Source organism: Acinonyx jubatus, chromosome A3, assembly GCF_027475565.1.
Source record: "Acinonyx jubatus isolate Ajub_Pintada_27869175 chromosome A3, VMU_Ajub_asm_v1.0, whole genome shotgun sequence".
Classification (NCBI taxonomy): Eukaryota; Metazoa; Chordata; class Mammalia; order Carnivora; family Felidae; genus Acinonyx; species Acinonyx jubatus.
Genome location: NC_069388.1, coordinates 20,817,302 through 20,844,247, shown reverse-complemented (window position 1 = coordinate 20,844,247; position 26,946 = coordinate 20,817,302). Strand labels below are relative to the sequence as shown.

The 26,946-nt window shown below is 51.8% G+C and overlaps 1 protein-coding gene across 2 annotated transcripts; it reads left to right on the top strand.

The window, feature by feature from the left end:
- The first annotated feature begins 4,018 nt into the window (after window positions 1-4,018).
- LOC106974490 (lipopolysaccharide-binding protein-like) lies at window positions 4,019-25,502 on the top strand. 2 transcript variants are annotated; one of them, XM_053199974.1, is made up of 16 exons: window positions 4,019-4,379; window positions 5,030-5,144; window positions 5,979-6,107; window positions 6,500-6,655; window positions 10,690-10,753; window positions 13,555-13,618; window positions 14,735-14,826; window positions 15,558-15,734; window positions 17,015-17,074; window positions 17,934-18,104; window positions 20,700-20,767; window positions 22,320-22,365; window positions 23,270-23,333; window positions 23,757-23,851; window positions 24,187-24,263; window positions 25,407-25,469. In XM_053199974.1, the coding sequence occupies exons 1-16, from the start codon at window positions 4,256-4,258 to the stop codon at window positions 25,459-25,461; spliced, it is 1,557 nt and encodes a 518-aa protein (XP_053055949.1). In that variant the 5' UTR covers window positions 4,019-4,255; the 3' UTR covers window positions 25,462-25,469. The 2 variants fall into 2 exon arrangements, with proteins under 2 accessions (XP_053055949.1, XP_026925874.2); XM_027070073.2 differs by lacking the exon at window positions 23,757-23,851 and having other exon boundaries at window positions 4,044-4,379; window positions 25,407-25,502.
- The last annotated feature ends 1,444 nt before the right edge of the window (window positions 25,503-26,946 follow it).

Genomic DNA, 26,946 nt, shown 5'->3' with positions numbered 1-26,946 from the left:
GGCCCAGTCCTGGAAGAAGCTCGGGATGGAATTGAGCCCAAAGGATCAGCGACAGACACAGTGCCCCTGCTGCAGGTCAAGGTCTATGCAGGCCTGGGATGGACCTGGGAGAGCGGTCAAGCGGTTCCACTGAGGGAGAGAAGGGAAATGCCGTGGCTAGGCCTCCCCGTGGATGTTTGTAGGTAGGTGTGCACCCCCTATCCTTGGAAGAAGAGGGTCTTGGGTGGGAGGCAGTGAGGAGACCAATCCCAGGATGAGGTGGCAGAAAGAACACTGAGACAGGTGCAGGAGGCCCTGGGGGGCCCGACGAAGAGGGCAGTGCCTGTAAAAGCATCTCGAAGGCATGTTTTCAGCACAGAGCTTTTGCAGGGCTTTCACCCTGGAGCTCTGTTACATGAACTTCCAATCTCCTGGCCATGACCTCAAGTTTCAGCCCAAGGAGAAGTGAAAGCCACAGTTAGGAGTTTTCCTCTGCTGCTGGCTTCACATCTCTGGCAAGACGAGAGGTCTCAGGAGGTCGGCCCAAGGAAGGGTCCCCAGGGCACACGACCTCACTGCCTAGGCTCAGCAGGTACCAGACATTCAGGCCATTCCCAAATGTGCTCCTGTTTAATCCCCACACAACTCCTACAAGGTCAGTAGCGTTAGGCCCATTTGGGGGATGGGATACAGGCTTACGGAGAAATAGTCATGCGGGACCTTGACGCAGATCTCAGCACTGCCACGACTTTAACCGTCATCCTCACTCCTTGCAGATGATGGGACACTCTTACGAGTTGGAGTGTGCCCCCTGCCAAAATCCCGTGCTGCAACCCTAGCCCCCAGTACCTCAAAATGTGATGTTGTTTGCAAATAGGGCCATTGCAGAGGTAACGAGTTACGATGGGTCAGTCGGGTGGGCATCTAAGCCGGTATGACTGGTGTCCTTATGAAAGAGAAATTTAGAGACAGACGTGCACAGGGAAAATGCCACGCCACGATGAGAGCAGAATTCGGGGTGATGGGTTTACAAGCCACAGAATGCCGAAGACTGGCAGAGAGCCGCAGGAAGTGAGGGAAGGGAACTGGAGCAGATTCTCCCTCGCAGCCCTGAGAAGGACCCCGCGCCACCCATACCCCAACCTCAGACGTCGCAGCCCCGGAAACTGTGAAAAAACACACTTCTGTTATTTAATCCCCCCGGTTGTTCACGCGGTCACAGGGGCCCTAGCCAACTACTACGGGCAGTATGATCTGGCCCCCGAATCCTTCCGGAGGCCAACCACATGGGCACCCTTAACTGAGATCTTCTCCATCCTCCCACTGCTGCTGGACCTCAGGGCAGAACCCAGACCCCACCTGGCCAGGCTCCTGGTTGAACTGTTTCCAGGAAGTTGTAAACAAAGCCCCCCTCCTATCCCTTCTCTGTACCATCTGATGGGAGAGAAGGAAAGACTCTTGGCTGTCCCCCTAAACAAAGCCGAGACAAAAGGGCCCCCAGGAGAACCACCCCTAGCAATGTCGGCTCGATAACAAGCAGACGAAGAAGAGGCAAGGACTACCTCCCTGATGTCCCATCTTCCAAAGGGGAAGGGAACCGGACTCAACTCTGGCCACAGGCCTCGGGTTGTGGACGTGAAATTGGGGGCCACAAATAGAGGACAATTCTCCCAAGGGTTGAGTTTTGCCTGGGGCAGCGGCTTGGAATTGAGTCTGTCACTAACAGGACCTATGGGGGCCTCCGTTTACCCACTCGGAGCTGAGAGATACCAGGTTTGGTGGGTGCTGATGAGTCTCAGCAAGGGTCACCTCACTGCCACGGAGATAAACACAGAGGACTTCCAGTTCCCCCGGGTAGCCCCTCCCTCCCTCCTTACATCAGAGCAGGGAAGAGGGAGGGGTACGGGAAAGAGAAAACCACCCTGCATGCACACGCATACAAGCACACCCATGCAAGCTCACACACGCACGCATGCATACACACACGCTCATGTACAACCACACACGTGTGGACATGCATGCACACACACGCGCGCATACGTGCTTGCTCGCTCCGAGCCACGAGAGCCTCCGGAAGTCTGCACGAGGCAGAGGGAGAACATTAACATAGTAGAATATGAGATGCGGGTTCACCTGGACAGGACCAAGTCTTCAACCGACCGTGATGGAAGGGTTTGAATCAGGACTGAGACGTCATGGAAGGACCCCCCCCCCCCCCCGCCGTGCAGGGCAAAAGGGGGATTTAACACAACATGGGGATTGTCAATTACAGGGAAATGAAAACTCTTCCGTGTTCATACTTGACCAAGGCGCTGCCAGAGGAGATTCTGCCCGTGTGTGCTCCTCGTTCTCCGTCACTCTCTCCCCCCCCCCCCCCGCCACACCCCTAACCCTTTGCTTTCCCACAGTTCCTTGTGCTTTCTGGAATGCACAGTGCTGCTTCAGGCTTCCGTGCTCCGGCTGGTGCTGTTCCCTCTGTCCAGGATACCTTTCCACCCTGTGGCTGTCTGCCAGACTCCTGCAGGTATTACTTCAAAACCCAAACCAAGCACTGTCTCCTGTCTTGATGGCTCCCTCTCTGGGCTCCCACGGGCCCTGGAATAGAAGCCGCCGAAGCACCTTCGGTGCCTCCTAGCACTTCCACAGTGGAATTTTATGTTGATTCGACTGGAAGGAGATAGGAGCCGGGAAGATGCGAAAGGGGGTCGAGAGCCAGGCTGCTCGCCGTACATCTTGTTACATTGATCGACTGTTGAGCGATGTGAAGGTACTTCTTGTTTGAAGAAAATTAAACATACAAGACAGGGCAATCAACGGATTGATCGTGCTGCTGTGTAGAGCGCTACTCTACGAGCAAAAGGAGGGAAGTATTGACACATAAAATAACACGGATTAATCTCAGAAACGGAACGCTGTATGGCAGAAGCCGGTCAGCACAGTCAGTATGCACACTGCATGGTTCCACTCACACGAAGTTCTAGAACAGACAAAATGAATGGATGGTCACAGGAAGCAGGCCAGTGGTTTTCTGGGAAAAGAGGTGGGATCAGCGATTGGCTGCTAAGAAACACGAGGGAAATTCCCGGGGTGATGCAAGTGTTTTTATCCTGACCGTGATGTGATCACACCGGTAAATACCTGCGTCAAAACTCATTGAGCTCTACACTTAAAATGTCCGTGTTGGGGCGCCTGGGTGGCTCAGTCGGTTGGGCGTCCGACTTCGGCTCAGGTCACGATCTCGCGGTCCGCGAGTTCGAGCCCCGCGTCGGGCTCTGGGCTGATGGCTCAGAGCCTGGACCCTGCTTCCGATTCTGTGTCTCCCTCTCTCTTTGCCCCTCCCCCGTTCATGCTCTGTCTCTCTCGGTCTCAAAAATAAATAAACGTTAAAAAAAAATGTCCGTGTTTTATTGCATATAAATCATATCTTAATAAAGTTGCTTTAACACAATGTAGGCAAGGGGCACCTGGGTGGCTCAGTCGGTTAAGCATCTGACTCTTGATTTCAGCTCAGGTCAGGATCTCACGCTCCGTGGGTTCGAGTCCCACGACTGGCTGTGCGCTGACAGCACGGAGCCTGCTTGGGCTTCTCTCTCTCTCTCCCTCTCCCTGCCCCTCCCCTGCTTGTGTTGTCTCTCTCTCTCCCTCTCTCTCAAAATAAATAAAGATATAAATATATGTTAAAATTAAAAAAAAAACAAAGCAAGAGAATATTTACAACTGTCTGGAGCCTAGAGTCGCAGAATCCATCTGTCGTATGTGTGACCTGACTTGAGATCATCTTGCAAGACGTCAGCGGGGAGAACACGGGGGGCCCGTGGAGCCAGAGCACAGGCCTGGCAAGCTAAGGCAGTGGAAGGTCTAGTTGGAGAGGCGCGCCAGAGCCAAAAAACGGGGTGTTGACATTTCAGTCTGTAAATAACGGAGAATGAATGGAGGTGTTCATCACGAAAGAGGTGTGGCAGGAAGGCTCCTCTGGCAGCACCGGGCAGGAGAGCTTAGAAGAGGAAGAGGGTGGGGGTTGTGGTCCCACTTCCGCTGCCCTTAGGCCAGAAATAAACCTCAAACGATTCCACAGGCGACTTTCTCCCCGTCTCAAGTTGCTAAAATCTGGACTGCCCCAAAGCCTTGAACTTCCCCGTCTTCTCTTCCAGCTGGCTCAGTTCCTCCTCTGGCCCCTGGCTTTATAAGCACCTCAGTTCTGCTGTCACCTTCAATAAGGGAGGCTCCTACGGAGAGAGCCTGACCAACCTCTGCCCAGGACGCTGCTGAAAACTGGATGATGGCCAGGCCGTCCTGTGTGGTGTTGGCCCTGTTGCTGCTGGCGGAGGTCTCTGGGTCTGCAGAAGGGGCGTCTAATCCTGGGTTCGTGGCCAGAATCACCAGAAAAGGCCTGGAATACGGTAAGGGGGTCGGCCATCCCTCTGGTGCGGCTGTTGCCCACCAGAGTGGTGTCGCAACCAGGAGAAGGGGTCTTAGAAACCCTGGGTATGTCACTCTCTGGGCTTCAGTTTCCTCATCTTGAATAGCGGAGGCTAAGGGTGGGGCTAGACCGGCATTTTCCCCAGGGGGCCAGCGGACTGTCCTGGAATTGCTAGGACACACGGTAAAATACGGATTCCGGAGATCCGCCTACTACCGACGGAAGCGAGGCCTGGGAATCTGCATGGGTAACACAGGGTCCAGGCGATGGTGAAAAACCCGAAGGTTTGACTACACTGCAGTAACTCATTCCTCAAAAGCTCCCACGGTATTGTATCATTGCTTCCACGACCTTGTTGAATGAATAGATAACAATTGCCACTTACCTGGCACTTGGAATTCACGATCTAATTTCATTCTGAGGCGTAAGGTGGTATCATTGTTATTACCATTGTACGGGTGGGGGGAAGCGAGTCGCAAGGAATTCAAGGGGCTTGCTTGGGAGCACACCAATAGTAAATGACAAGTCCTACATTCAATCCCAGGCCGTGTGATTTCAAAGCCCAGGCATCCGACTGCTACGCTTGGCTGCCTCCCAGGGAATGAGCTGACTCCCCCCATTTCCCCTCAGCCCACCGCTATGGAATAGCCACCCTGAAGAAGGAGCTGTCCACGGTCAACTTGCCTGATTTCTCAGGAAGCTTCAAAGTCGGTTGGATTAAAAGCGTGAGCTATGAGTTTTACAGGTGAGGTCTCCATTCTCCACTGCAGGGGCAGCGGAGGAGAAAGAATGGGGGCCTAGGTTCACGGGGTGGGAGGAAATAAACATGGAATCTTCACTTGGGTTAAAAGCAAAAGGATCACGGCCAGCTCTTGTGGGGCTTCTGGAAGGTTCTATATGTTTCTTGAATCATCAGGATGGGAAGGAGAGACTTAGAAACCATTTATGAGCCCCGTGAGGTCAGTGCTATAGAAACTACCCTTAGATTTTTGTTCTGCCAGAGACCCCCAGGTACTCTCCTCATTGCCCGGATGAGGGATCAGGCCATGCCACTTAAAGGTCAATAGCCCTACCCACAGCCCTACAGTATCCCTTGCATCTGGTTTTCGCAGTGGGATACTTTTTAGTTTGTTAACACATCCAGATCTGCCACCAACTGGGAGTTCTTCAAGGGCAAGGGCTGAGCTGTGAATCTCTGTGTCCTCTGTGCCTAGAACCGGGTCTCACAGAACGGGGTCTCAATGGATGTTGGTTGAGTGAACTAATGAGTGTTGATCTGACAAGAGCCACGAACTCAAATGGCCACAGGGAGGGGGTATGTACCAGGTAGGGTGACTGTATCCATCACGGACCAGCCAAAAAAGCAGAATCCACACGAGGAACTTCGATGGAGGGAATCTAACATAGGGAACTTTCTCCAAGGTGTTAGAAGAACCGAAGAGCCAAGTAGAGGACAGTGAAGCAGCCAGAAATTCATAAAAACAGCGAATCACTAACAACCCTAGAGCCGAGAGCCTCGTGTGGAGGACTAACGGGCACCTGGCTTTTCTGGGTTTGAGAGTCTGCCTTCCTTCTCCAGACTGAAGATCCATCGCTTCGAGCTCAGGAACTCAGATTTGAGACTACGCCCAACGCAGGGGATCACAGCCTCCTTGACCAATAACTACGTGTCTGTCAGCGGGAACTGGAAGGTGAAAAAGGCTTTCATGTGAGTGGATTTGGGTGAGATTTGGGCAAGGGCAGGTCCTCCCACTCTGGGCTTCCATTTCTGGGTTCTTAAACAACCCGTCTAGGAAGGACCCAGATCTGACTATCCTGAAGACTCTATTTTATCATCTGTAGAATGGGGTCAATATTAACCCACCTCATAGATGCAGTTGTGGATTTAATAACGGAGCAGATGTAAGGCATTTAGCAGTGTGCCTGCCTGGCACACGGCAGATGTTCAATAAACGCTGGCTGTTTTAGCTCATGACAGAGGAGAGGCTCAGTTAGGATACACAGCTAGCTAGTGGGGAACTGGGGACTGGTCTGCATTGTATTGGCTCCTCTTCCTACAGGGGACTGATCATACATTTGCTTCCCATTTCTCCCAATCAGCACCCTCGATGGTACTTTCGACGTGCGTGTGGATGGCATTTCCATCTCGGTTTCTCTGAACTTGGGCAAGGACCAGTCTGGACGACCCACTGCCTCTGTGGCCCACTGCAGCAACTCCATTGGCCACGTCAGCGTCGACATTTCTGGATCTCTAAGGTAAGAGACTCCACATGCTCGCTGGAGATTCTCGGAGACGCCTCGACATCCGGCCCACCCAGGGATGCTCCCAGTGGGGCATAAGAGGAAGATTTAAGGTTCATCAAGATCAGAGGTCAGTGAACCTGCAGGCCGATCCAGTCTGCCTCGTGTTTTTGTAAATAAAGCCATGGGCACACAGCCACACTCACTCCCATGTCGTCTACAACTGCTTTAGCGCTACAAGGGCAGAGTTGAGTCATTGCAACAGAGACCGTGTGGCCTGCGATGCCAAAAATGTGCACTATCTGGCCCTTTAAGAAGGAGTCTGCCGGCACCTGGGCAAGAGGGCCTTTAATGGCAACCCAGGATTCCAAAGTGACTTGCCCGGAGGAGATGCTCAGTGAACATCGAATGAATAATGCCAGTCCCCAGATGACTGCCTTCCCTCCGCTGGGGTTGTCACTGCATCGCCCAGATCCTGGCAGGACACAGGGCCTAATTGCTAAGAATCTGATGAAGAGAATCTTAACTGGAGTGTGGACAGGGCTCAGGGATGTTCAACAAGGGGTGTTGAAACTCCTGGAGACTGACGACAGTAGGAAGCTGTTACCACCGCTAGGGGTGAAGGTGAAAGGGGAGGGAAGGGTGTTGCCAGAGCCTAGAAAGAGCTGGAACCTTGGAGAAGGGGCCCTGGGGCAGGTATACTCACACACCCCGTCCCTGTGGCACAGCAGGAACACACCTGGGTGTAAATACCCCAACCCCTCGCTCATTCCTGCCTGCGCCCCCTCATCAGCCAGACAGCAGGAGAGCCTGAGGGATGAATCTCCAGAGGCCAGCCCCCAGGACACAGAGGAGAGCAGAAGGGAACTGGCAAGGGGGCGGTGGCAAACAGAATGAATAGCCAATCACCTCTTTGCTAGACATGAATTCGCTGGATGACCACATTGGGGAAAAAAATGTCAACAGAAACATGGGGTCCTTTAATCCTGTCAGCTGCAGGGGCATTTATATTTCAGGAAGCCCAGAGACCGTTAACTGTGCATTTACTCTACTGACAAATGTTTTCTGCACAAATACGAGGGGCTTTGAACTTAAGGCTGCCATTTGGAAAAGGAAACTTTTAGTTGAGCCTGGATGGCTTTAAACCACTGTATTGTTTTATTTATTTAATTTTAATTTTTTTACGTTTATTTATTTTTGAGAGAGAGAGAGAAAGAGACAGAGCGCAAGCAGGGGGAGGGCGGAGAGAGGGGGAGACAGAATCTGAAGCAGGCGCCAGGCTCCGAGCTGTCAGCACAGAGCCCGATGCGGGGCTCGAACCCACGAACCGGGAGATCATGACCTGAGCCGAAGTTGGACACTTAACCGACTGAGCCACCCGGGGGGCCCCACTACTGTATTGTTTTAACTGGGTGGGCATAATACCCCATTTCTCAGGAGCAAAGCCATGAAATTCTGTGTAGTTTACACACACACACACACACACACACACACAATGGAGATGAACACAGTGACGGCCAGAGAAATATTTTAGCTAGTTTGTCATGGTGGTGATAGCTGCACGGGTGGGTGCCACTGATAGGGACACAGAAGTATGATTACCCATGGTCTTGACCCAAGTGGGGAGTTGGTAACTATTTAATTGTTCATTCAACAAATATTTATTGATCCCCTATTATTTGTCAGATCCTGAGCTCAATGCTAGGAATACGAGATGATATACAACACACAGAGTCCCCACCTTGGTGTAATTCGTATTCCAGTGGGGGGAAGAAGACATAAAGTATATTAATATCTATTGAATTGCTTTCAACATAGTTGTGATAACACGCTTATAAGGAGAGAGTCCAGATGCTGTGAATATAGAGGATTTACCTAGCATTTGGGCAGAGACAGATTCTTCACGGAAAGGATATCTGAAATGAGCCTTGATTCTTAGCAGAAGAGGAGGAGGGGGGATCTTCTCCGGTGGAGGAAGAAACATGTGCAAAGATCCTGAGGCATGAAAAGTCTGTACTTCCCAGGAAGGGAGCGGAGGCCAGCATACCTGAAGGGGTGGTGCTTAATTAGAAAGAGCGAAAGGGATAGGCGGGAGCCAGACTCTAGTCTTTATCCCAACGTCAGGCAGCGGGGAGCCATTGAAGGATTTTAAGAAAGGCAGTGATATAATCAGATTGGCTTTTTTTTTTAGAAGATCACTCCCTAGGAGATTAGAGCTGGGCAGAGTGAGTGGAGGGAGACCAGAGAGGAGAGAGGCAGTTGTCCGGGTGAGAGACGATAATGTCCCAGGCAGGTGATGGCAGTGGACGTGGGGGAAAGGGCATGTGACAGATTTAGGAGTTGGACTGAATCTGGGCAACAAGAGGAGGAATGGGGCCAGGATGACTTTATGAAGTCTGTGATCCAAGGAAAGTTTCTTACTGCTTCAGTCTGTTATGCTTCTACTCAGTGTTGGAGGGGTCCTCAGAGGTGTCAGAGGGGGTGGGCTTTTCTGGAAGCAACACCCCACCCACAGCTGTCAGGGACTCCAGCCGTGCTCTCTACAGCCAGCGTCATTCAGATCCACCCAGGGGCCAACGTTCACCCAGCCTATGAGTCCTGGGGCTTGCTCAGGGGACAGAACCCTGGAAAGTTCAAGATGCGTTCTGCAGAATCCCAGGGAATACTTGTGTCCGATTTTACTGCATGAATTTATAATATACCTACATTCATAATACACATCACTCAATCAGCAAGCATTGAATGGCAAAGAAAAATCTATGGGAGAAAAAATGTTACCAGACATGATTCCACGGACTCAGTTCACTCATTTCCCACAACCTCTCACCCTCACCCCAGGAGAGCACATAGCGTGGGATGTCTGTTTGGGGACACAATTCTCACCGAGTGCTACCTGGGGTGGGGAGGGTTTCTCTGAGAGCAGCTTTACCTGAAGTGGGTTAGACTCACAGCATGAGCCCAGGAGGTTATTCACCAGTGGCCCCTCAACACCTAACTCAGTGCTTGGCCCATCAGAGGAGCTCAGTAAATGTTTGTTGAATGAATAACGACTTGCTAAACTGCCAGGTAAGTTGTTCAGTGGATTTTGTAGGGTATAAAGAATGGACCTTACCCTGCTTTCTTTTTCTTTTCTTGAGGTATAATTCACACATGATGTTATAGTAGTTCCAGGCGTACGACACAGTGACCCGATACCTGTATAGATTGTGAAATGATCGCCACAGTGAGTCTCGTTAACATCTGTCACCACACAGGGTTGCACGTATTTTTATGGTGATGAGAACTTTTAAGACCTACTCTTAGCAACTTTCAAATATGCAATAGAGCATTATTATCTATAGTCACCACGCTGTACGTCATAGCCCCATGACTTATTGGTTTTGTAACGGACGTTTGTCCCTTTTGACCTCTTCCGCCCATTTTGCCCCCTGCCCCCGCAACCACCAATGTGTTCTCCGTAGCTATGAGCTTGATTGTTGTGGGGTTTTTTTAGATTCCACGCATAAGGGAGATCGTATGGTATTTGTCTTTCTCTGTCTGACTTATTTCACTTAGCGTAATATCCTCAAGGACCAGCCATGTTGTTGCAAATCGTAAGACATCCTTCTTTTTTATGGTTGACTAATATTCCTGTGTGTGTGTGTGTGTGTGTGTGTGTGTGTGTGTACCACATTTTATTTATTCATTCATCCTTTGATGAACGTTTAGGTTGTTTTTATATCTTGGCTATTATAAATAATGCTGTAGTTAATACAGAGGTGCCAATAACTTTTCAAGTTAGCGTTTTCAGTTTCTTCAGATAAGGACCCAGAGGTGGAATTGTTGGGTCATATGGTAGTTCCATTTTTAATTTGTTGAGGATCCTCCATACTTTCTCCAGAATGGTTGCACCAATTTACGTTCCCACTAAGAGTACATGAGAGTTCCTCATCTGGATGGGTCCCTTCTTGGGACAATGTGGGGGAAGATCAGATCCGCGAATGGCCCTCCTTTTTGGAGTCCTAGTTAATCACAAAGTGGATCCTGACTTCTTTCCTCTTTTTTTCCAGCTGGATCCTGAACCTCTTCCATAAAAGAATTGAAAACAATTTCAAAAACATCTTAGAACAAAAGGTAAGCAAAAGCAAAAGGATAAGTAGACTTGTGATTAATACAAGGACAGTTTGGCACGTACATAGGTACATATTTGATATTTGGAAAGAGCCTTGCCTCTTAAGTATGCTGTCATTTGAATGTGCTTAGTAAAACTTTCTTCATTTATGGTGCAAAAGCAAACTTCAAGGCTTTCCTAAGTTTGTGGGACCACGTACGCTAAATTGGCATTTGTAGCTGGCAGAGTGTTTGATATCTAGTTGTAGATAATATTACGGACATACGGACGAGTGACTTTGGTCGGATCCTTCCCTCACACCATACACAAAAATCAAGTCCAGGTGTTCTAAGGATTTAAATGAATGCCAAACCAAATCCAAAACTTTTTAGGAGAAAATCTAGGATATCCTTTTCACCATATTTAAGGTGAAACTTAAATATGACTCATTCTTAAATATTCTTAAATATGGCTCACCCTCCCCCCACCCCAAATGCGCCATATTGAAAATCATAGTGGGGCTGATCTTCAGTACCTCTCACCTCTGGAAAAAGCCTTGGAGGCAAAGAGTGCCTCTTCTTGGGAGTGCCTCTTCCACTTACCTGGTGTGTGTCTTTGGGCACACTGAAGGACCCCCTGGAACCTCACTCTACTCATTTGTAAAATTGGGACAATGAGCCCTACCTTGAAAGGGGCTGGTAAGGATTTGATTCGATAACCACTTAGCGCTCCTGGCACGCAGGCTGTGCTCAGAGCACTCACCAGCATTACTGTTGGAGACTCATTTCTCAACTGCATTTCACCTTCCGGAATCTTTGCTCTTGACCACATGAGTCCTGCAGTCAGACCTCTGGGGTCTAAATCCCAGCTCTGCAACTTGTCTGACTGGGATGCTGTGGTTAACGGGCTTACCCTCTCTGAGCCCTGGGATTTTTTTTTTTTAATTTTTTAATGTTTCACTTATTTTTGAGAGAGAGAAGGAAAGAAAGTGTGTGTGAGTGGGGGAGGGGCAGAGAGAAAGGGAGACACAGAATCCGAAGCAGGCTCCAGGCTCCGGGGTGTCAGCACAGAGCCCGATGTGGCGCTCGACCTCATGAGTTGTGAGATCATGACCCAAGCCGAAGTCAGTCACCTGACCAACTGAGCCACTCAGGCGCCCCTGAGCCTTGGGATTCTTATTTATAAAACAGAAATAATCACAGTGTCTACACTGAAAAGCTGGTGGGAGGACGGTATGACATCATGCACACAGGCACTGACGAGTGCCTCATACAGAGGAAGGGCAGAGTAACTGACACGAGGCTATTTTCCTTGCCATGTATGCCCCAGGAGCCCTGTGCAGCAGGCTGAGGTCAGAGGCAAGTTGTGGTCTCTGCCCAGCTAATATAGGAAACATGGGCCAGAAAAATCTGGATACCCTGCGTCCAGTGGGGAATGGGGCAGGTGTCGGAGAGGCTGAGCCCAAGGACTGGTCAGTTTCCCGGGATGGGAGCCCTGGCTGCGGCCCCCACAGGACTGAGGGTGCAGATAGAGATATGAAGACAGAGAGGACCTCTGACCCAGGGGCTTGGGGTGGGTGAGGTCAGGCCCCAGCAGGGCCAGCTTCCTGGGTGGCGCTGCCCTTTCCTTGTGCTCCGGGAGAGGCCAGGTCAGGCCCACCTGATGCAAGCTGGCTTGGAGTTTGCACAAAACAGTGGTTCCCAAAGTGGGGAAACTTCCCCCAAACAAAGTGTTGATTTTAAGTGATTGTGGAGCCTCGGTATTGCATCATGCAGAATGATGGTGTGAACGAGTGATCCCCTTTGCAGTCCTCTCCCTCTTTCATCAAAGGGGAAGTCTCCGTTTGGGGTCAACGTATCCTGAACGCTTCTCACAAAAAAAAAAAAAAAAGGGAGCATTATCCAACGAGGCAGCCATGTCTAGCCTGGCTTTTTTTTTCAATCCCTTGTATTCTTTTTTCCCAGTTATATCGTGTGTATGCCAAGGGAGGCCAGCTTTTCGCTGACAAGTGCTATAAAATTTCTGTATTTTTTATTACGCGTATGTGATTCTTAAAAGGCCCCTTGATGCAAAGTGAACATTAAGTAAATGAAGAGGTGAGAAAGGCCAAGTCAGAGAGGTGGTGTAGGAATAGCAGAAGTTGGGAAATCGGAAGCCTAGGGACTTCTGGAATCGTGCAAGCCGGAATTCTGGACGTTGGGAGCAGGCTGGTGGCCACTGAGGAACTGGTCTCAGGATTCTCCTTCTGGCTTTGCTTTGGGGCCCTCTGGTGGCCTTTATCAGTACTGCCTGCAGACCAGGCACCTTGTTCCATAGGATCCCTTATTCCCAGGTAGCGGGGAGCCAGCGCAAGAAGAGAAAGCCAAGGGGCTGAGGAAGGAGGGGTTGGAGCCTCTGGTTCAAGAGCTGCCTCCTGCACCTAACGGCTCGTCTGCTTTACCCCTCGCTCTCTAATAAGCGTGTCTACGTACTACACTTCTTGCCCCTCAGCTGCCAAGACATTGAACTGAGGACCATGACAAGAGCAGACCCCGGGGCCAGACTTGGCCACCATCCACTTTTAACATGGGTGCCAGAAAAGTCTAGGAACTTAAGCTGGGCCCCCGTGTGTGGCCCAGCCCAAATGGCACAGTGACCAAGTGTTGCGTGTTGATGAAGGTAGCGGCCTCTTCTCCCTTTTGACACGCTCCTCCCCCCCTCACACACCTACCTACAGGGTGGGGAGATAACCCAGGTTTCCTGGAGGGTGGTGGGGGGAAGGGCAGGGCCAGGGAGACAGAGGGTAGAGGGAGACTCACCTGACTTTCTCACGCACTTTGGACAGATCTGCGAAATGGTCCGGAAGTCAACAGCCTCTCACCTGGAGCCCTATCTCCGGACGCTGCCAGGTTTGGAGGCCCCCTCCCTTCTCTGGGTGCCATCAGATGCCAGGACACCCGGTACCCCTGGAGCCATCACCATCATTTCCCAAGAGCCCCGGGAGAACTTTCCCCACTAAGGACCTCTAGAGTTGGATACGGGGTAACCCCCTCTCTTGGGGGTCTCTTCCGGAGGTGGGGGACTCAGGAGAGTAAGGGTAGTGACTCAGAAACCTGCTGGGAGCACAAGGTGGGCAGAGAATGACAAACGCATGGGAGAATCACGGGTCGGCTCTGCCCTGGCTGCTTTAACGAAACCGGGATGCTCTGAACTCCCCGTGTAGGGCCGGGGGTCCACCCAGCCCTGCCCCTCTGGCTGCCACAGGGACCTTTTACAATCAGGTCAGGTCTCCCCATCTTCTTGGACCTAGCGAAGATTCCTCTGACTCTCAGGACACTGAGCCCAGCTTCGAGTGACAAGGCCTTGCGTGGTCCGGCAATGTGGCCGGCCACACAGTCCCGATATGCCTCGAACATCGCCAACTCCTCTGATACACCCTACGTGCCTCTAATACGCTCTGTACTGGTACAAGATCCTTGCACATATCGTTCCCTCTGCCAGGAACGTCCTGCCCCACTTCCACCCCCCTTTCACTGAGTCAACACCCGCTCCTCCTTCAGATCAGAGCCCAAGCAACCCCTCCTCTGACTCCCTGTCCAAATCAAGCTGCAACCCCCTATTTCACCCTCTACTATACGGCTGATACCATCCAAGGGACCTACGCTACCTAACAGAGTTGCACTTTTACATTTATTTGCTCGAGCATTCGATTGTCTTTCCCTATCTTCCTCCCCACCCTGGACTGTCAAAGGACAGGGATTTGGGCTCTCTCGCTCAGCTGTTTCATCAGCCTCTTGCATTACACTTGGCACATGGCACATGCTCAGTAAACATTGAATGAGTGAACGGATGCACACAGCACTCTCTTTGTGACTGAAGGTACCATGGATCGGCCCCAGCCCCATTTCCATTCTCCAAAGGCAAAAGTCCATGCGAAAGGAGAGCCCTGAAACTGTGCAGTGCACGACGCACACAACTGTGTCTGACTACCCTATTCATAACGCTGTCTCTTTCCTGTTCCACAGTTATCGCCATGATTGACCAGGTTGCCGGCATTGACTACAGCTTAGTAGGAGCTCCCCAAGTGACTTCTCAAGTCATAGACACACCCTTCAAGGTAAGTTGCTGTGGAGACGGGACTTTAGAGCTCAGGACTAGCAGAAAATCAGTTCTACCTCCCAGAGTCGGCTCCTCCCCTCCTTCTCTAGTCCATCTGCCTATAAGTCCCCATCCTTGGCCAGTGTCCACAGCAGCAACAGGAAACTAATATACCTTCTCTTGATTCCAGTCTCCTGCAGGATTCCCGGGGGGGTTGAGCCAGGCCCTAGAGCACCAGCCTCCTCCAATCGTATTTACGAACTGAACACATCTGCTCCTTACTATGTGCCAGATGCTGAGTATTTGTACGAATATTGACTTATTTAAAATTTATGCCACCTAGAAACCATTGGCCCCATCCTAATTCGGCAAATGAAGCGGTCGAGGCACAAGCAAGCTGGGGACTCACCCAAAGTCCCAGAGCTAGTAAGTGGCAGGCCAGCGTTCAAACGGACACAGTTAATCTCCAGACTCCATGCTTCCCACATGCTTTCCACGTGCCACATCCTGAGCCTGGGAGAACACGGCACATACCTCCCCACCCGGCTCGATAACAGGGAGATTTGGGACGGTTGTCGGGGTCTAAATATTGTGGGGCCAGAAGGACACTTTCAGGACCCCAGGCCCACATTCTGGAGAGGAACCACCGCCCAGGGCGCAGGAGACTCCCCTAGGCAGGCTTTGGATGCCTCTGCCGGGCACCCTCTCTGGTAGGAACCTTAGGTGGGTGATGTGTCCCTCTGTCTCCAGGGTGAATTCTTTGGCCGAAACTGGCGCTCCCCAGCCCCCTTCGATGCTCCTCCCATCAGGCTGTCTGAGAAACAGGACCACCCGGTCTACTTTGCCGTCTCCGAGTATGTCTTCAACACAGCCAGCCGGGTTTACCACCAGGCTGGGCGCATGAATTTCACCATCCAAAACCAGCACGTGAGTAAGAGAAGGAGGAGCCTGGGGGTCCCAGGAGAGAGTGTCAGGCAGGACGGTAGACCAAGGTTAGCGGTGTTCAGGGAAAGAACGTGCCATCTGAAACCTGCCGTGTGGGTTCAGACCCAGGCTGTGCCTCAGTTTCCGTCTGTGCATGTGGATCCCAGAGCTGCCTCTTCCCCAGGGATCTGTAAAGAGCGCGGTGTCTGACCCACGATACAGATAAGCTACTGTTGGTAGTACTTTCAAACGTAAGCCAGACTCTGCGGTGACCTGTCTGGTCCTCCAAGTGGCAGTGGACTTGGGAGAGAGGGATGAGGGGCAGCGCCCGTGAAGGATAAAGGGGAGAGGAAGGGGAAGTAGGAAGGGAGAGCCCTCAGCGGGAGATGCAGTCCCGACACCGACACCGTGGAGGAGGGGGCAGGCGGGCACGCTGGTTAGGAGTGCTTGAGGGACCCCAAGCCAACAAACCGTGAGATCGTGACCCGAGCCAAGTCGGAGGCGTGACCGACTCACCCACCCAGGCGCCCCCCCCCCCCCCCCCGGCTGGCTCATTGTCTTAATCCCGCCTCTGACCACCAAATTCTCCAGATCTATATCCACCCTGGCTGTTCTCCGCCGGGGGCTGAGGGCTGTCTGGGAGAGTGTGGCCCCAGCACGAACGGTGTGGGGCCTGAATGAGACAGCAGGATGCTGCCAGCCACCTGCCCTCCTGGAAGTGGACCCCCTGAAGTCTGAGCCTCGCACCCCCACAGCCAAGCACTATGATGAGTGCCATACGAGCAGCCCACGGAAAGAGGGGATCGTGAGGGAGGAGAGATCCAGGAAGGTGGGCTGCGTGCAGGTGCAGGCAGCGTTCGCCAAGCCGGAAAATCAGCAAGTCATTGGGGCCGGTAGAGGACGGCACCATGAGAGAGGTTGGGGGGCCAGCCATCTCTGGCAGTGATTAAATCCAGGTCGCGCTGGTTACGAGACCTCACTGGCCCTTGAGGGGAGCATCCTGAGAAACTATAAACAACAAAAACCGACTTTTGTTAAGAGTTGACTGAGTTTCCAGGCACTTAGCGCTCTGCCCACACATGGTCTCATTCCATCCTCGCACGCTCTGCTCGGCGGGTGCTATCATGATCATCCCCATTTTCCAGGCACAGGACCTAGCAAGGGGTGCCGGGAAGTAGTCCGCCAAAAAACTGTCAGGAGCGGTACTTGAACCCAAGCTGTCTGACCTCCAAGTCCACATCGCGTCCTGCATCTCAAGTAGCCCCGTGCTTCTTCTACTGCAGATTCCCCAGGACTCTCCAATCCGCCTGCACACCAACTCATTCCGGGCCATTATTCCTCAGGTAAGACCCGTGAACACTAATCTCGGAGTATAAGGCAACCCCTCGACCTAGACCAGATGTGAGGTTGTACTGGCATGGCCACGAGCTGTGCCTACACTTCCTCCAAACAGCTTACCTATTAGAACGGTGGGTAAAGATAAAAGCTATTAATTTTTGCATGCACAAGTCCCATCATTCTCTGACCCCTTGTGGCATAAAGTCTCAGGATCTGGATTCGGATTGATTGCCTGTGTTTGAACCCTGGGTCTGCTGTTCTCCAACTCTGGAACTCTGTCTTGTCGGGCCTCAGTTTCCTCGTCTGTCAAACGGGGACGATAATAATACCTGACCCGCCGGGTCGCTGGGAGGGTCACATGGGAGATGATAGCACCGAACCAGCGCAAATGTATAAGATCTTTCTGGGGCACAAGGGGGGAGGGCACATCGGGCCGGCTCATAATGTGGGGCTAGGCTACTAATTGATATTTGTTTGACGGATATGTGAAGCGTAGCTGAAAAGTGGCGGAAGCCGAGTGGAGAACAATCGGTGCCCCCTCTCTTGACCCAGGCAATTCAGCCCCAGCCCCAAACTTACACTGTAGTCAACACAAGCCGGCCCGCATAGGCAGCAGTATGGCGACCATCCCTGTTACCGGAGCGCGCCCACTGGGGGTGTCTCTCGCTTTATTAGACAACACCTGTCTATTGGAAAGAGTCCTGGAAAACACAATGCCCGCCCTCCTGTCATATTTCCACTGCTGGTCAAAGGCCCTTGGAAGTTTGGACTTTGGGGATCTGCCCACCTGCCCTTCCCTGATACAGCTCGGGCTCCTTCTGTCTGTCTCCCGCCCTCCCCTGAGTCTCTGCCCTCTTTCTCCAGCTGGCCAGGTTGTACCCCAATACGGAGCTAGAGCTTGAGACGTCTCCCGAATCGGCCCCGTTCCTGATGTTCACCGCTGGAAATGTGACCCTCAGTCCAGTGATAGACATCCAGGCCTTCGCTCTCCTGCCCACCTCCTCTGAGCGCAAGCTACTCTTCGAACTCAGGGTGGTAAGTCTGATCCCAGCTCCCCAGAGGAGCAAGGGGTTCCACCTGCCACGGTGTGAGCCTCTCCCTCCTCTGAAGGACCGGGAGACTGCACAGTTCATAGACGCTGGAGGCTGCTTCTCCTTGCCAGCGGCGTGAGGGGACCTTGCATTTCAGGCTTCCCAAGGGCATACTTAATCACATCATACACTGTCACAATTGCGAGAAAGCTTAAAAGTCATTCCCTCCAGCTACGCTGGACAATTTTAGCTTGCGCACTCTTACATTTGCTATAAAAACGTGTTTGATTTAAAGCACAACCCTTCTGAAATTAGTATAAATAAAAATCATCAAATTACCTTTTTAAAGAAGGTATAAAATGTAAAGAAGTCTTACGACGGCAATACTCTCCAAACTGAGCTACACGTTCAACACAATCCCTATCAAAATCCCAGCTGGCTTTTTTTGACCAGCTGATCCTAAAATTCATATGCAAACTCCAGGGGCCTAGAATAGCCAAAACAATCCTGAAAAAGAAAAACAAGCTGTAGAGCTCCTACTTCCCTATTTCAGAACTTACTAGAAGGCTACAGTAATCAAGATAGTGTGGTGCTGGTGCAAAGAGAGACATACGGATCAACGGAATAGAATTAGGAATCCAGAAATACATCACCATATTTACAGCCAAATGATTTTCAACAAGGGGACCAAGGCAATTCAGTGGAGGAAGAATAAGATTTTTTTTAAGTTTACTTATTTTGAGAGAGAGAACACGTACTAGTGGGGAAGGGGCAGAGAGAGCAGGAGAGAGAGAGAACCCCAAGCAGTCTCCCCAACACCGGGCTCGATCTCATGAACCATGAGATCACGACCTGAGCTGAAATCAAGAGTTGGACGCTTAACCGACTGAGCCACCCAGGTGCCCCAAAAAGAAGTTTTTAAGAAATGGTGCTGGGACAACTGGATATCCACATGCAAAATGAAACCAGACCCCTTCCTTATACCTACACAAAAAATTGACTATAAGTGGACCCCAAACCCAAAGGTGGGAGCTAAAACTACAAAACTCTCAGAAAAAAAACACAGTGTTAAATGTTCTTGACCTTGGGTTAGGCAAAGGCTTCTGAGATGCAAATCAAAAGCATGAACAACAAAATTAAAAAATGGGTAAATTGGACGTCACCAAAATTAAAAACTTCTGTGCTTCAAAGGACATAATTCAAAAAAGTGAGAAAACCCACAGAAAGAGAGAAAATGTTTGCAAAGCATATATATGGGAAGGGATGTGCTTCCAGAATATATAAAGAACTCTTACAAGTCAGTCATAAAAACGACAAGCCAGGGATGCCTGGTTGGCTCAGTCGGTTAAGCGTCCGACTTTGGCTCAGGTCATGATCTCACGGTTCGTGAGTTCGAGCCCCATGTCGAGCTCTGTGCTGACAGCTCAGAGCCTGGAGCCTGCTTCGGATTCTGTGTCTCTCTCTCTCTCTGCCCCTCCCCCGCTCATTCTCCACCCCCTCCCTCTATTTCTCTCTCTCAAAAATGAATAAACATTAAAAAAATTTAAATGACAATCCAATTTCAAAAGGGGCAAAACACTTCTGCTTCTGGGAAGATGGGCTAGATAGATGTGCATTTCCCCCACTCCTGCTGGGTACAACCAAAAACCTCACACATTACATATAAAATAAACAAGAAAACTCTGAAAGGCAGAGAGAAAGGTGGATGGGCCAGGGGCCTCAGGATCTAAGGAACGGCATGATGATGAGTGCCCTGGGTTTTCTTTTTGCCCTACAGAGTTCAATTTGGGGCAAGGTGGAAACACTCCCAGGCACAAGCAAAAAAGAGCCCCAACAACATCCTCCTGTCTCTAGCCAAAGGACCAAAAACGGGACAGCCTCGTAAGACAGAAAACTTATAGACAATCCATAACTCGCTTAAGGCTATACCAACATGCCCAACACCCCTGCCGGGGTGTGTCAGTGGAACAGAGAAAAGGAGTGAATTAAAAGATAGGACGATAGAAATGAGCCAGTCCGAACCCGCAGACTGAACAGACGTAAGGAGCCTCAGGGCCCCGTGGGACTACGACAAAAGATCTCACCTTCATGTCTTCAGAGTCTCAAAGTAATAATGGCTGGGAATTCCCCAAATTTGGCAAGAGACATAAATCCAGAATAGGGAACCACCCTAGATGTCGCCTGGTTCAACCCCATCCCTCGACGGACCAGGCCCCGGGGTCGGCTGGTGGTATCTTTAAATGTCCCTAGGGCTCAGGGACTCTCTGAACTTCTCTTAGTAACCTGCTTCAAAGCCCAGTCATACTTGTCGGTGGACGGTCTCCCTATTTGAATGTTCTGTGTCTTTAGCTCCGGCTTATTTCCCCTTTTTGATGCTTCCATTAAGACCTCTAAAACCCCGGCTCACCTTTCTTAAAATCGGCTGGGGAGCCACCAACATTCTGCATCCCCAGCCCACAATCCTCGGGTCGCTCCTTTTTACCTACATGTTCCACATCCCGCCGTGGCTTCTATTTCTGAAGAATTCTCTCCTGGACTGGGAGCCAACCTGACTTCTACATGGGCTGAGAGTCTGAGTTACCCCCCTTTGGTTTTCTAGACAACCAACATCTCCGCCACCATCAATGTGAGCTCCGGCAGGATCGTTGGTTCGGTCACCACGGGCAGGTAAGAGGCCGTAGGATGAGGGGAGGAAATAGGGCAGGATGGGGAGAACCCGGCAGTGACTAGAGCATCTAGTCTGTTCGCTGATAGGACTGGCATTGACCCTTGGAAACAGAGATCTCCACGGGGGCTGGCCTATCCTGTAATCCGGGTGCCCCTTTGGAAAGGCATGTTGACATGGCATGCATGAAAGGCATGCTTCCCTGTCCCCTCTCAGGCGTCAGTGGAGGAGCCAGACTTCCGCAAAGGGATAACTTAGGAACCGTAATCTACCTGGAAGACGTGGGGCTCTGCAGGGACTCTATAAAAGACTGAGAAAAACTATCAGTAACCTGCACAGGAGAAAGGGAGATTTGGGATGCAGGGTTAAAGACGCCCCAGCCACTCCTTGCTGCTCCCCTGCCCAGACACCCAGTCAGTAGGCAAGTCCTTACCTAACCAGGGGGCCAGTGGGGGCGGGGGGGGGGGTGGGATGCAGGCTTTGGGCAGGAGGGAGTATATCCCCAGCGAGGGCTGGCGCTTCCCCTGGCGGTGTCCTCCGTCTGGAGCCCTCACCTGTGTCCCGTGTGTCACTGGCTCTGGGTGCTGCCGCCTGCTGGGGAACAGGTGCAGCGGGTGTGTCAGAGGAACTGATTCCAGGCTTCGGGGCTAGATGCGTGTTGGCTGATAAAGTGCACTGACCCCATTAAGATGAACATCTCCTTTAGAGGCCTTTAAACAGAGAAGCCCATGGTGAACATGTGGGCCGTGCAGAGGTCCCAGAATTTGAGTTTATGCATAAACCTGGCTAGGGGTGGGGTCGCAGTATCCGAGCGGACAGCCAAGGGCTTGGGCTGTGGAGAGACGACAAAATGAGGGGGGACTTAAGAGGACCTCACACAGTGGTTTCATCAAGGAACTAGCAGAACGATTCTGCCCTATGAGAAGAAAGCAGAGATCAGCCCAGGGTAGTTAGAATCCCTGAACAAGAGAGCCCGGCCAGCAGCCAGGAGGTTCAATGGGGAAAGCGGAGAGTGGGGGGGGGGGGGGGGGGCTGCTACAGCGACAGCAACCGAGGTCCCTGGAACAATATTGTCTGTTCCCAGACAAGAACAATGATAATTGTTTGCATAATTATCATGCAAATAACGCGTGCTCATGGGAAGAAAAAGTTGGAAATTGCAAAGGTGTAAAAGAAAACCACCCCGAATCCCCCCTAACCCTGCCACGTAGTACTAGTTTCCCGCTTCCTTCCGTTTTTTGTGCCGTTTTATATAATCGGACGAGCAGAGCATTACTTTTTGTATCCCGCTTGTTCCAGTCAGTGTTTGTATCGTCACAATTTATGTAAGTTGTTGCAGATGCTCTGCCAGCCTTATTTTTAACAACATCGCTTCTTCTTAAATCACCGGGCATGCTTGAAGGCCTTAAATGCGCCACACTGCAGAGAAACGCTGGGGTGCCCAGGCCCCGGGGAAACGGCCTTGCCCGTGGGCACTGGGTGCTCCCCTCGGGTAACGGCGAGGAAGTAGCGGTCACGGCTCGCGGTGACCCGTGCCTCTCTTTCTCCACGCAGTAAGCTGAAATTGGAACTGAAACACTCCAACGTCCGTTACTTCAACGTGAGTTGTTTTCCCCAGCACCTCTTCTGTGTGTTCTCTGAGCAGGGATTCGGCCCGGGGGGGGGGGGGGGGGGGGAGGCCACAGAAGACACATCGTGGAAACGGATACCGTGTCTAAAAGTTAATCCTCCAAGAAGGGCGCTGCCTGAGGGCCAACGGAGGCAACAGGACGTGGACATCAAGAGCGTTGAAGGAAGATAGATCTGGGCGCTTGTACCAGATGTACCGCTGGGTTACTGCGTGACGTGGGGAAAATGACTTAACCTTTCTGGGCCTCAGTTTCCCTGACCGTAAAATGGGAATACTGATACCCACCCCAGCTACTTCGAACGGGAGCTATCACATGACACGGGGCAATGAATTTAGTAAGACCCTTTGACAAAGTGCCTCACACAGAGTAAGCTCTCGGTATATATTCAGTGTCGTGATATCATGATAATAGGAGCCCGGGTCCACAACACCTTACCCAAAGCCCTTAGAGCTGATGGGCTTCAGAGTTGAGAACTTTTGACAGGAAATCTGGGGCGTCCAGCATAGGTTAGCTAACTCTTTCAGGGGGATCTGGGGCAGCGCTCTATCACCAAACACATTAAAACTTCTGCAGCAAAATTTTAAAGTGTTTGCACAGAGTGGAGTAAGAACCACGAAATATCCCGACGGCAGTTCAGGTCCGGGGTTGCCATAAGATGAGCCTGTACGTCCTGATGGCGAAGGAAGGTCAGAGAGTGGGGTTTAGGAGATCGGGAGTAAGGAGCTGTTTGTTCATCCGCAGCCAACCTGCTTTGGGAGTGGGGTGGCATGTCGGTGTTTCTGGAGGCGGGGGCCAGGCAGATGTCCTTCCCTCGGACTTGTTTTCATTCACATCTTGTTTGTTCCCTTTGCTCTGCGCCGCCCCCCCCCCCAGGTGGATCTGATGGAAGCCATCCTCAATTACTACGCGCTGCACACCCTGTACCCCTCTCTCAACGGTAAGCCTAGAGCTGCTACCGTGCAAACGTTGAATTCTACCCTTTCTGTAGGAGTCAGGGATCAGTTGGCCTGCCGCTTACCAGGCTGAGCCCCTCTTCTTCCGGGACCCCGCGCTCATGGAGCGCACGCTTTGTTGGGAAGGCAGACGTGTAACAGGCAGTGACCACCTGCGTGACAAATGCCTTGACAGAGGAAGCACAGGGTGCTGTGGGAGCTAGGAGGAGGCATTGAACATGACTTAGAGGTCGGTCCAAGCTTCCAGGAGGTGAGGGTCAAGTTGAGTCCCAAAGCACAGGGAGTTGGGTCAAGGGAGGAGGGGCATTCCAGGCAGCACCTGGAGAACATCTGGAGTTGGCACCCCGGGGTTCTGGGCCAGGTTGGGTGACTGACTTGCTCGGTGACCTTGACCTTGATGGAAGCAGCGCTTGGCCCAGTAGCTGCCGGAGAACCAGCAGGCCTCCTTCTACGCCACGGCCTTCTCCACCTGGCCTCACCACCTGCCTTTTACCACCACGAGGTTACAGCAGGAAGTCATCCTGGAAAAGAGAGAGCGGCGGAGAGGATGGTCCTCAGGGACGAGTCCCTGGTTATAAGTACAGCATGTCCCATCCCGGGCCACTCTGGCTGGTGGAGGCTGTCCACATCTGTCCCCTCCTGAGGAAGCCGCATTTGCCGGGCATTTTCATCTACATGCCCCGCTCCCCACAGAAAACCGGCCCCGAATCCAGCAGCCTACTGCATTTCAAAGCAGCCCGCCCTGTCACCGGCCAGCGGCCAATGCAGTGAGCTGTGTCCCCACACGTCCTCAGCCTTCTCCGTCCAACCCGTGTCTCTCTGCTGTTTATCTTCCAGCAAAGCTTGAGGAGGGCTTCCCTCTGCCTCTGCCAAGGGACACCTACCTCAACAGTTTGGAGCTCCACGTCCACAAGGTCAGTGAGACGTGGGGTCTGGATGGGGAGCCCTAGGGCCTCCTGGGAGGGCTGCTTTCGGGGCTGGTAGATATTAGGGGGAGCCCCTGATTCCCACTTACATCCTGGACCTAATGTTTATAGGAACAAATATATTTGTTTTAAATTTTGGAGTGCAGACGCAGGTTTGGATTATGCGGAATCTTGGCTTCGTGCAGAAAGGCTCAGTTCCCAGGAATTCAGTTCAAATACCTTAACTGCACATCAACAATGTGGAGGGCCCTATACCCATGTGTGGCAGGAGGAAAGCGTGCACAGGGGTCAGATTAGACGCACCACTTCCGGGTTGATGAGCCAGAACCTCCTTGGTGGTGTGAGAGTCCCCACTGGGCCACCAGCCAGCCTTCCCTCCCACAGCAGCAAGGGATGCTCCCGGAGAAAAACTGACCAGGCCTCTTAGCGCAAGAAGCACGTCAGGGGCAGGGACAGGGACAATGACAGTTTATAACTCCAGAGACACCCATGTCTTCAGTGTTCATAGCATGTTCTTACTCCAAGGTAATTCTAGACTACATCCTTATAAATTAATTATGTAAGGGGAGTAAACTGAGGCAGCACCCAGAGGCACGTTGTTCTCCTGGGAGAAAAAACTTCTGGGGGACGGACAGTGACATTCATGCGTGTCTTCCAGAACTCAGCGGATCGGGAAATGCAAATAATTCCCGGGGGGCAGGCAGCTGAGAGGGACAGTGTTTCTTTTTTTTTTTTTTTTTAATTCTTTTTAATGTTTATTTATTTATGAGACAGAGAGAGACAGAGCGTGAACGGGGGAGGGTCAGAGAGAGGGAGACACAGAATCGGAAACAGGCTCCAGGCTCTGAGCTGTCAGCCCAGAGCCCGACGCGGGGCTCGAACTCACGGACCGCGAGATCATGACCTGAGCCGAAGCCGGACACCTAACCGACTGAGCCACCCAGGCGCCCCGGGACAGTGTTTCTAAAAACCTCCAAGACCTAAAGGCATGGCCTTTGCACTTGACCCGGTGTTTCGGTTCAAGTGAGAACGTGCCTCTAGACCCAGTGGGGGTTCCCCTTTCGGGAAGCCCCTCTCCTACGCTGCTCACAAAGTGAGCTTTCTTGTGGGTCCTGTTTGCCTCCTCTCCAGAACTTCCTGCTCTTGGGGGCCAACCTGGAAGAGGCCGAACACTGAAGAGGAGTAGCCATGGCCGGAGGAGGGGACGACATCACAGCTGGGGCTGCCGGGGCCGGAGGCTGCAGCCGCACTGCCTCCACTCCCGTGAGGGCTCCCTCCACATGGACACTAGTCACGGGGGAGCCTGTGGCACCTGAACACACGCCTGAACAGGTGACCCCTTCCCCCCCCTTTCTCCTCCTCCTCCTTCCCGTGTCCCTTCGTGGTTTCTTTACGGCTGCCCTTAGCCTTACTCTGGGCGGCTCGCCCCTGGCTACCTACCTGCCGGCCACCGGAATAAACTTCAGTAAAGGGGGAAAGCATGAGCACTGTCTAGTCGCCACACAGCTCAAAGCACCTCGCTCACCACGAAACATGAACTTAGTCCCCTGTGTCCTTTGGTGTCGTGGTTACAGGAGCAAGAGTCAGACAGAGGGGGCTCAGCGCTTCCTTGATGTGTGATATTTATCGAAATGGGAACGGGGCGCCTGGGTGGCTCAGTCGGTCGAGCGTCCGACTTCGGCTCGGGTCATATCTCGCGGTTCATGGGTTCCAGCCCCACATCAGGCTCTGTGCTGACCGCTTGCTCAGAGCCTGGAGCCTGCTTCAGATTCTGTGTCTCCTTCTCTCTCTGCTCCTCCCCAGCTCACGCTTTGTCTCACTCTGTTTCTCAAAAACAAATAAATGTAAAAAAAAAAAAAAAAATTTTTTTAAAGATCCTTTAATACACTAGGAGTAGGATGACAGACTTCCAAATTTTAAATAAATCTGTCTTGAACCATCAACCAACAGCATAGCTCTGATGAAATCATAGAAGTGTTCTGTTTTTTACCTCGGAAGGCCCAGGAAATGAGCCAGCAAGGTCCGATGACCTTACCCAGGAAAATCCAGGGTGCCTAAGAGTGAAGATGGAAGATGGTCAGCAAGGATGGTGAACGATAATGAACCAAAGTGAAATATTTGCCTTGAATGCTCAGTTAGTTACCAAAGGCTGATGTCCAGCCTACTGTGTTCTGTGCTGATAAACTCCCTGTCCAGCTAGCCCCCACTGTCCCCTGAAGGCAGGAATTCCTGCCTCTCCAAGCCAGGCTCGGGCATAAGGTCTTTTGTCCAAGATCATTTCCTCTAGCATCTCCATTAGAAGTCTGTCACCATCTGTCATCTCTCATGGAGAAGGCAGCTTTGTGAGGGGTCATTGTCATGTGAAAAACCTGCAACCTACACCATCCCCTTCCAAGACAATGGGTGACTTTTCTGATCTGACCACTTCTGTGTCCCTAGACTCTGACTTCCAACCCCAGTCCTTCTGGGACAATTCAGCAGGAGTCCTCCCGAAAGCCTGTGGGTCACCCATCTTCCTTCTCCACCTCCATTCCTGAGGGACCTTTCTGAAGCCGGAAAAACAGCTGGGCCCGTCCCTGGAGCTCCCTTGTCTGAGCGCACGGGACAGCCCATTCAGGATTTTCCTAACTGGCTGCCATCAGAACGCTTCATTTTCAGCTGAAATCTGTGA

Coding starts and splice junctions, on each gene's coding strand:
- LOC106974490 (XM_053199974.1), top strand. CDS start 4,256: ATGATGGCCAGGCCGTCCTGTGTGGTGTTGGCCCTGTTGCTGCTGGCG. Junction 4,380..5,029: donor CAGAAAAGGCCTGGAATACG/GTAAGGGGGTCG, acceptor ATTTCCCCTCAG/CCCACCGCTATGGAATAGCC. Junction 6,656..10,689: donor GACATTTCTGGATCTCTAAG/GTAAGAGACTCC, acceptor CTTTTTTTCCAG/CTGGATCCTGAACCTCTTCC.